The sequence below is a fragment of the Phaseolus vulgaris genome, chromosome 11, assembly GCF_000499845.2.
Source record: "Phaseolus vulgaris cultivar G19833 chromosome 11, P. vulgaris v2.0, whole genome shotgun sequence".
Taxonomy (NCBI): Eukaryota; Viridiplantae; Streptophyta; class Magnoliopsida; order Fabales; family Fabaceae; genus Phaseolus; species Phaseolus vulgaris.
In genome coordinates this window covers 451,714-461,624 of record NC_023749.2, presented here as the reverse complement: position 1 = coordinate 461,624, position 9,911 = coordinate 451,714, and the positions used below count along the sequence as shown (strand labels likewise).

Here is a 9,911-nt window from a genome sequence, read left to right as displayed (position 1 = left end):
AGTTTTCTTGGGCCTGCATCTTCTTCTACTTGGCTGCTTCTTCCTGCACCTCCATACTTTCTTCTCTCACCTCCATAGATTTTTCGTATTTCTAAAAATGACCCTTTGTAATATTCCGGATTACATAATCTGAAATTCATTTTTCAAATTTGTAATTAGCTTCCAGATTATATAATTCGGAAGTCTTTTTTAACTTCTGGATTATATAATCCGGAATTCTTTTTTCAAATGTGTTTCCGGATTACATAATTCAGAAGTTATTCTATGGGGTGGCACAAGAAGGATAAAATTGTATTTTCATGTTGTATATGGAGGTGCAGGAAGAAACCGTCCTTCTACTTCTTGCTTTCTTTGGGCCGGGCCTAAACATTAATTACGATTACCGAACTCATTCTATTATTGTTATAACTGTTAGCAGTCAAAATCATTATGAATTCAATTAATTCAAGTCCTGTAATAAGGATATCTTTCCGTTGCACAGGATAATTCTGTTTACTTTAATTATTGTTATTTATAACATTTTGATTAATTTATAATATAAATTTTAATGTGAAAAAACAGTACCATCCACGAATACACTGAAATTACAAATATTTCTTTCATTAAAAGAAAAAACTAAAATCTTGTGTTAGCCGTTTTATTAGTACACAATATCCATCCACTTTGGTGATATTTAATAAAGTTGGCCAGTGATACAAAAGGCTCAGAGAGAAACATGCCTCTTAAATGATTAAACGATGTTTTTATCGAACACGAAGACTTATATAATATTTGTAAGATAAGTATTGGTAAATGAAGTGTTTAATTTAAAAAATATTTATTAAATTTTTTATAATTTTTATACGATTCTAACATAATTTTAAAAATGGAAAAATATATTAATTTTTTATAAATTTAAATTTATTGTATATATTTTTATTATTATTACAAAAATAATGAACAAATTATTTTAAATGGATAAATAATTTGTTGCTAAAAAAAATTGAAACATTTTTGTATAGATAAATTTTTATTATCAATTTATTTCATTCATAATTATATAATATATAAATTTGTATCTTTTTAGAGATTATATTTATTTTTGTGTTCTTACAGTATTAGTGTTAGTGTAAATTTGAGTAACACATTTTTATTTATTTACAAAATTTGAATTTTAATATTTAAGGCAACCTATTTGAGTGGTTATTGGATCAACCGCAAAGTGTGATGAAATTATGTTTGATGTTTTGAATTATTTAATTTTCTTTTAACAATGTTGACAAATAGACAGTTCTTTTAACAATGTTGACAAATAGACAGTAACTTTGTGCGTAATGGAGGGAGACTTTTTGGCCTTATAGAGATTCAAGAAAAAAGCATTGAAAAGTGAACTTTCTTTAAAATAAGTAAAATGTTACTTTTGACATGTGAAATCATCAGATTATAAATATAATTGGATTAATATAATTTTAAAATTATTTGATATTAATAAAAAGTTATTATGCTAGTTAACTTTTGCTGTTTAGCATAATTTGTTACAAGATTCTTAACACATTAATATTAAATTAGGAAATAAGAATTGATAAAAAATTTAATTATAATTTAATGTAAGATTATCAATCTATCAACACTCAATTAAAAATTAAAAAAAATATATTATAATATGATACATACTTATTAACATATAACCTATGTAACATAAACATCAACACAACACAAACATAAAGATATAGTATAAACATTAACACAACACAAACATTTAAAGTATAAAATATGGAAACACAAATTTATATATTATATAATTATAAATTATATATATTGTTCTCGAACGGGTTTTTGGACCTAGAGAACAATTGCTCCTACTGTTGCGTCTGATCAGTCTGGTACTCTTGGAACTCCTTAATGCATTCGTGCTCCCTGTTATGCTTCCTTCTTCTCAGCCGTTCTGCTCTTCAGGCGAGGATAGTACCTGCAGAAGACACTCAAACGCTCAAGTCAGTCGGAGTGTCGACACTCGATTGTCAGAGTACTATAGATAATGATGTACATTTGTCCTTAAAATGCATGTTAGTTATATTACCTTAATGGACTTTTACTGTTGGGTCAGGTTAAGGAAGTTTGTTTGGGTTTAGGGTTGTGTTAAACCACCCTTGACCATAGATTAACCTTGCTGATCTGAACAACTTTTAATATAAACGTTATGGATTGGTCGATCACGTGTACAATGCAGTCGCCTCTTTATTGTTTAGGTGACAGCATAGATCGAGTGCTGACTCACTCACTGAATCGTCTAGTACATAAAATGACAATAAAATCTACTATTTATTTTTTAATCATAATAAAAATTATATTTTAAAAAATTAGTATTTTTTATTTTAAAATTATGTTAAAATACAACAAATATTTTTTAAATTAAATAGTGTCCGAAACTAATAATATAAGAAATAGATAAAAGAGAACGTGGTGGCGATGTGGCAGGTGGTGGTGGGGTGCAGAAATCAGAAAAGGGTAAAAAGGTCGATTCACATGGGAAACCAAACCAGAGTTACAGATGAATACGCACCCACTGATTTTCAGTGTTCCCGTGATTTGATCCAAAGCGGGACCCACTTCGAAAATCCATGATGAATTTCCCGATTTACCCTCATCATTTCCGTTGCACTGCGTCCTCGTACCCCTCATTTCTTTGTCGTCATCTTCATTCCCCTCTTTCTTTAAACCCATTCATTCCCTTTCAACATCACACTGAATCATCGCTGAAACTGATCGTTCACTATAATATTCGTTATTCAATTCCGACCGAGTTCACACCGAGTCCACTCACTCACCATGAGCCGATTCAGGCGATTTGAGCTCATCGAACAACCGTTCCCATTGTGCTACTCCTCCCCCTTCCAAACCCTACCTTTTCCGTCTTTTCCCGGAGACTCTCTTGACCTCGATCTCGACCTGTTGCTGGCTCCGAGCCACTTCGACGCCGTCGCGGATCTGCTTCACGCGCCGGCGTTGGCCTACCGCCGCGCGGAGAGCGAGCTGCGCTTGCAGAGCCTCGGCGACCGGGTGGCGGAGCTGGAGTCGCGGTTCGACCGTCTGCTCGCCGGCGATCGGAAGTACACTTGGACGGCGGAGATCAAGGGAGCGGAGAAGAATGGGTTTGACAGGAAGTACAAGTGGGTTGCGGAGATTGTTGAGGAGGAGAAGAAGAAGATGAAGAAGCAGGTGAAGAAGGTGGTGCAGGATAAGAATGTGACGTGGACAATTCAGGTGGAGAGTGAGGGTGAGGAGGAAGAGAAGAAGAAGAAGAAGAAGTTGGTGAAGGGTGTTGCGAAGAACGTTAAGTGGACGGCTGAGATCTCGGGGAAAGGGGAAAACAGTGGGAGCTCTAGGAAGTACACGTTTCAGGTGGAAAGTGGAGATGCTGAGAAGAAGAAGAAGGAGAAGGAGAATGTGAAGGAAAAGAAGAAGGGAAATGGGTTGCGCATTGTGGAGATTCACGAGCCAAGTAATCATAGAGATGAGGTTTTGAGACAGGTTGGGTAGCCTTTAACACTCTTTAAATTTTGACGTGTGATCTTGTTTGTTTTCGTAGCTTTAAATTTGTGACTTTTAATTGGTAGATCAATAATTTGGTTGTTGGTGGGTGAGCTAGTGTTGGGGTCAATATCAGGGTTATGTGACAGTGATGCATTTGGATTTAGACTGTTAAGTTGCGTGTAATATTTTTTTGGGTCTAATTTCTTTTGGGTGTGAATCTAAGGAGACAAATCAGTAGGAAGTAGGAAACATGTTTAACTTGAAGCATTACTTGAGGTGAAATATGATTTATGCTTATGAATAAAGTGCAAGTTACAGAGTTAAACTCTGAAAGTCCCTTACATGGCCGGGGTTCAGAGACTGGACTCGGGTGGGTGGAGTGTGTAAAAGTTAAAATGCCACTATTGAGTAAACAGGAGTAAGGTAATACAAATTTTTAGAAAACAATAAGGATTGCATAAATGGAAAATAGTCAAGGCTTAGTTCAACATTTTGATTATTGGAAATGTAATGCTTTCTTTCAAGCCCATTGTATGACTAGATAAGATTAAATGGTCAATGTATATGGACAGATCTAGTTAAATTAACATTACTGGTTACCTATGTACTTTGCATTCATAGTTTAATGGAATACACAGTAAGTGGAAATTAGTAACTACTAACTATAGCATCAGAAGCTCGAACCCCAGCTATGGAAGGTGTGCCCCCATTTGAAAGTTTGCTAACACGCATTTGCTGTCTATTTAACTACTTTCACGCTTTCACATTTCTCTTTCAAGAACTAGAGTTCATTCCTAAGACCTTGCATATGTCCCATTTAAAATCAAAATAACATGCAAGCTTATATTTCGTAAATTTTGTTGATCTGTTCAGAAGATTGCTTTTATCACAAACTGTGTATTATGGAAACAATTTGCACGTATTTATCTATGCCTGAATCTGCTCACGTTGTAGTTCTACCTGGGATAATATGTACTGCTTCTGACAACATGTTTGAATTAGTATTTATTATACGAGTTTACTAATGTAATTCTATTTTTATTCAATGTCTTGACTTTTGTTTGTTGTTTTTTATTATCCAAAATAATAAAAAAAAATGGGAGGGGGGGATTGAAGATATGCAGGTGAAAGTAAAACCCAAAAGCTTGAGTCATGGCCAAATTCTTGTTCATAAACATTAACTTCACATCTTATTGAGTATGAGTTTCTTTCTTATTAGTGGTTGCTCATTCTTCCTAGTTGTGCTCTGGCATAGGAGATGCTTTGTTAAAAAAATTTATCAGCCAGCAGACCGAATTGATGTTTACAACCAAATTCCATGGATGAAATGTATGTTTCAATACATATTCTTTTAATAAACGGTGTTGCCTTATCAAATAAACATGTCTGTAAACGTCGGACTTTTAGTCAGAGAAATATTAGCTGCTTTAGACCTTTATCTTTGATTTCTTTTTTATGAATTGTACATTCATACTCATAAATGCTATTATATTTATAATTTGAAAGATTATCAGTATGCTGAGTTGTTCTTTTTGTATCCAACTTCTTGTTGGGGAAGGCATTTGCCAAGAGGTTTGGAGCTGTGCAAAATAATAGGGGCAAAAAGAAGGACTGGTCTCCTCAAGATGCTGCTTTGTTGATCCAGATCAGCTTTAGAGCTTACTTGATCCGTAGGTCAAAAGCTCTCCGTGCCCTTAGAGAACTGGCTGTTGCAAAATCTAAATTAAAGGAAATCAGAGCCCAGTTCAATAACTTTTCTTACCGACGTCATATAGCTCGTGATGCAGAGGAGCGCCAGCGATTCTCTGAGAAAATCATCGTCTTGCTCCTCACTGTTGATGCCATTGAGGTAGTGATAGATCTCTTTTTTTTATTAGATTCAACTTAACTTTTTCCACAATTTTGAACTCTGCTAAACATCATACCAGATGTCAATTTAGTAGTAAGTCTGGAATTTAATTTTGTAGTCCAGACGGCAGAATATAACCTAGAAGAAAAACATGTATATACAAGTTTGAATATTCAAAGGTAGCTCATATTGTGTTAAACATAATCCTTACTGCCTTGTTTAATCGTCTGAGAATTTTAGGGGATGCTTTGTCTCATCTACATGCCTCTATCTATGTTTGGTTTAGGAACTACTGGATCTATGTTTGGTTTAGGATTTAGGAATGGAAGTTCTCATTATTTATAGAAATTTTAATAGTGACTCTGATCATTATAAAATATAAGTTCTGGATCTGGAATCGCCATTTACTGGTCTATCTAACAGGTTTATTCATATTCTGTTTTGTAGGGAGCTGATATTATGGTAAGATCAGCGAAGAGGTCAATGGTGGATGAGCTAGAAGCAATGCTTGATGTGGTAGATCCCCAGCCTGGTGGAAGATCAGCATCACTTTCCTTCAAAAGAAGGACATTTGATATGCCTGATGGAGTCATTCGGAAGGAAATTGAAGAAGGGGTTGCACAGGTTGTGCAAATGCTTGAAGAAGCAGAGAATAGCAGCAACACCTATGAACCATAACTGTGAGGTCAAAAACGTAATATTAACCTAGTATTCCATGCTTTCCTTCTGCTGTTGTAATTTGTTGTTAGACGTATTTTAGTTTATGTTTGAAAGACTTCTAAACTAAGGCTTTTCATCGAATGGTATTTGTTTTGCTGAACTTTTTGCACATTCTGAATGGAAAGTGTTGAGCTGTGTTATACTGTTATATCTCTCTGTTTGGGTGAATCTATTATTAGATTGGTAGACTGAAAAGATTAGAACAAGCATAATATGTTTTCTTTAAAAGTATATTTTTTCAAACTTGTAACAATGTAAATTTATTATTTTTGAAGTTGATAATAAAGTCATACCTAAAAAACAGAGTGGATTATGATAATGCCAGTGAAAAATTTCCTTGCTATTCGGCTACAAAATCTTTTTCTGGGCCTACAACAACACTTTTTAAGTTACCTTTTTTTCCTTTCATATCAAAGTATTCCTTTTTTCTGTTAATTTTTCTGATAACTTTAGAACTATATATAGATCTCATAGTTTGTAAATCATTAATATAATTAAATAATAATATTTCTATAATCTCTTTCCCATGTAAGGTACTACACAATTCTGCAGAAGCTAGCTGGCAGTGAGTGTGTGTGTATATATATATATATATATACATATATATATATATAGAGAGAGAGAGAGAGATGCTTTATTGACCCATAACCTTTTCACTTTCTAAGTCATTTTTATTATTTTGCACCTTTTCAGATTTGTTTTTTTAATATGTTTCACGAGTATTTTAATTATAAACATTATTAAATCTCTATTAGTTGCGTTTGACAATGAGTTTATTTTAATACCATTTCTGTTAGATACTTTTTCAACTAGTGTTATGTTTTTAATTTTGAGCTTCACATTTTTTTTTCTTTTTCTATAAGGTTAATTTTATTTATCCTTTTTTTTGCTTTATTTTTTAATAAGATGTTATCATGTTAATCGAAAAAATTAAATATTTATTAATATAATATTTCTATTAAAAATTATATGAATTGTTTTAATATAAACTATTTATGTAATTTTATAAATAATGGATACATAATATTCATTGTCATACATGAAAACTCATGTTCATAAATAACACATATATCCATTTAAAAAAGTATATCTTCAAATATAAGTATCATGCTAATTAACATTAATAATGTATATAAAGTTTATAATTAACATCGATACATTAATTAAATGTTAGTATAATGTTACAACCACCACGTGTGAGGTAACGTGATTAAACATTATTTCATCGTCTTCAAGTAAGCCATAGCTTCAACAATGGTGGACTTTTTACCAACCTCAGATCAGATCAAATCAGATTCAAGGCTTCAATATGCAAATTCGTTGCTCTTTTAATTTTTTCCTTCAAACTTATATCATTTTCTAAGATTCATTTCACTAAAAATGGTGTCATTTATTGAGTAATGTTGTGTGTTTAATGGATAAAAATATAAATTTAAATTTAAATTCCTCTTACATTATATTCATTATTACTAAGATCAATTATCCAATTTGAGATATTTTTTTTTAACTAGAATAAATTCTCCAATCAAGATATAAAGGAAACGAATTTCTCTTAATTGAGAATTAAATGAACGGTGATTTGTCTTTAGAATCCCGTTTTGGCCACACGACATCCGTGTTTAAATTTGAAGTTCATTGAGATGAAACTACTAGGATCAATCATCGTATTTGAATTATTATTCACTTTAGAATTTAAACTCCTGTTACGATTTTATTTTTAAAATATGTATCGATGAGTTAAAATATATATATTATATATGTATATATATATTATCATTAAGTGATGTGAAATTATTAAACATAATAAAAAAAATTAGTATAAAGTGTAGTAGAAATAAAATTATTTGATTTAACTATGTGTTTGGTCAAAGAAAGAGAGATAATTTGAGAATTACATTTTTTTTTAACGCATGAACGATTATGAATCAATCTTCATTTGCATAAAATCATAAAAATAGTAATGTCCGATACTGAAGTTATCGAAGGATGTTTCGGATTCAAGCAAAATTTAGAATTTCAATGTGGGTATGATATATATATATATATATATATATTAATTTTTTATTAATTTAATTTTATAAAAAAATTTGAAGTTGGTATTGCAAAATAAAAATTAATTAAAAATATTCTTAAACATACATTTTAAATAATTATAAAAACATATTAGATTGCAGTATATAGCAATTGTAATTAAAAGAAAATATCTTTGATTGGTGTATTAGTTTATTTGTCGTAAAAATTATTTATTTGACTATAACATGCATCTATGCCCAAAGTGTTTTGTTATTGTTGAATTAAATCTAAGATTCACTAAATTTAGGTAAGTTGAAAAAACTACATAACACCTTGTGGCCTTTATATGTGGAAAGTGTGTGTTTCCAACTTTTGCATTGAAATAAGAGAGAAGGCAAACCCTAATTGATGGAGACAATTGACTAAATTAGGAGAGCTTTCACACACAACACAATCAAAGAAAAAACTTGTGGGTTGGATTTCTGATGTCATGCTTGCATTGGATTGCATGTCTCTCAAATACTCAAAATGGAAGAAGGAAACTTCCATCTCTAACAACCAAAGATCTAACTCCCAAAAAAAAATACACACCAAACTTTCCATACTTTCTTATTGACTTTCAGAGTCTTTTATAAATAAAGTTTTCTTTTCTATTTATAACTGTATTATTTGGTTAAGATGAAGTTAAAATCCGAGTCAAACTTGTTAGTCTTGTTACTAAAGTTTGTGGAGACACTTTTGAGAATTCTACCAGAATCACTCGTTCTTATTTCTCTAGCAGATGGTCAGAACTTCATATGAGTTTGAATACTACTGATTGGTCTACTAGAAACCATAAATTGTTAAAAAAAGAACAAAAGAAACATTTTGCTCTTTTCAAACGATCGAGTGAATTTATTCACGTTTTTTTTAACATACATCTAACAAAACATAAAAAAGAGAAGATATTTTGTATACCATCATTCTTGAGTAACAGGAAATATGAAAGACAGTTGAGATAGTTGTTACAATTTTTTTAGAAGAGATTGAATGTTACAAAAAAGGGACTAAAAGTTCCCGATCCAAGAAACAAATTATTTTATGCAATCCATATTACACTAATATTTTTTATATTCTCAATACTTGATTTTCAAAGTATTGAAGAACTTCTCTCCTTTGGTATGATATTCAAACAATCCTAGTTTGCATTTATAATTTTCCACAAGAAGAATAACTGTTATAAAAAATTATAAAATAAAGTTATGTACCTTTTATTCTATTATATTAATAAAAGCAATAAATTGTGTTGTAATATAATCCAACTAATATCATTTATTGATTTTGTTGGTTACTTCCTAAACGAAACAAAAATGAGTGAAATAAAAAAAATGAAAAAGAAAGAAAAAAAAAAATAGGTGTGAAGTTTGAAAAAGTGACAGCATTATTTAATGTTACTATAGACACGCGTTGTTTGGATTGAGGTTGATAATATCGGCCACTGCATGAAGCCCCATCCCATGCCACGTCACCTCATTATGAGGCCATCATTTCTCCCAACGTGGGTCCCACCCATGCCACGTGGGACCACCTCACTGGCTGTTTCCGACAACCCCCACCGTCACCGACGACTACCACTCGTTCCCCGAGAGCGACACCACGCTCGCACACGTCGTCCCCACGTACGTGGCGGGCCCCACATCCAACGTGGCCACGTCGACCTCGTCTCATGCACACGTGTCTCCACGCGCTTTCCCTCGGCCACGTGTCTCCACATACTCCGCGGGACCCACTCTCCCAATTTCCCTTTATTTATTTAATTAAAAAAGGTTCGCGAACC

The 9,911-nt window shown here is 32.2% G+C and overlaps 1 protein-coding gene and 1 long non-coding RNA gene across 2 annotated transcripts; one reads left to right on the top strand and one right to left on the bottom strand.

The window, feature by feature from the left end:
* Nucleotides 1-1,618: 1,618 nt before the first annotated feature.
* Nucleotides 1,619-2,473, bottom strand: LOC137825078 (uncharacterized). Its single transcript, XR_011083288.1, has 2 exons — nt 2,060-2,473; nt 1,619-1,948 (listed from the first exon to the last, which is right to left on the bottom strand). It is a non-coding gene; the product is annotated as an uncharacterized lncRNA (long non-coding RNA).
* LOC137825017 (BAG family molecular chaperone regulator 7) lies at nt 2,083-6,230 on the top strand. The gene is made up of 3 exons (XM_068630707.1): nt 2,083-3,510; nt 5,072-5,362; nt 5,810-6,230. Exons 1-3 carry the CDS (start codon nt 2,809-2,811, stop codon nt 6,038-6,040), a joined length of 1,224 nt encoding a protein of 407 aa, XP_068486808.1. The 5' UTR covers nt 2,083-2,808; the 3' UTR covers nt 6,041-6,230.
* Nucleotides 6,231-9,911: the final 3,681 nt, after the last annotated feature.

Excerpts from the sequence above, each read along its gene's own strand:
- LOC137825017 (XM_068630707.1), top strand. The coding sequence starts at position 2,809 with ATGAGCCGATTCAGGCGATTTGAGCTCATCGAACAACCGTTCCCATTG. Across the intron at positions 3,511-5,071 it reads GAGATGAGGTTTTGAGACAG|GCATTTGCCAAGAGGTTTGG; the intron begins GTTGGGTAGCCT and ends TTGTTGGGGAAG. Across the intron at positions 5,363-5,809 it reads TCACTGTTGATGCCATTGAG|GGAGCTGATATTATGGTAAG; the intron begins GTAGTGATAGAT and ends TCTGTTTTGTAG.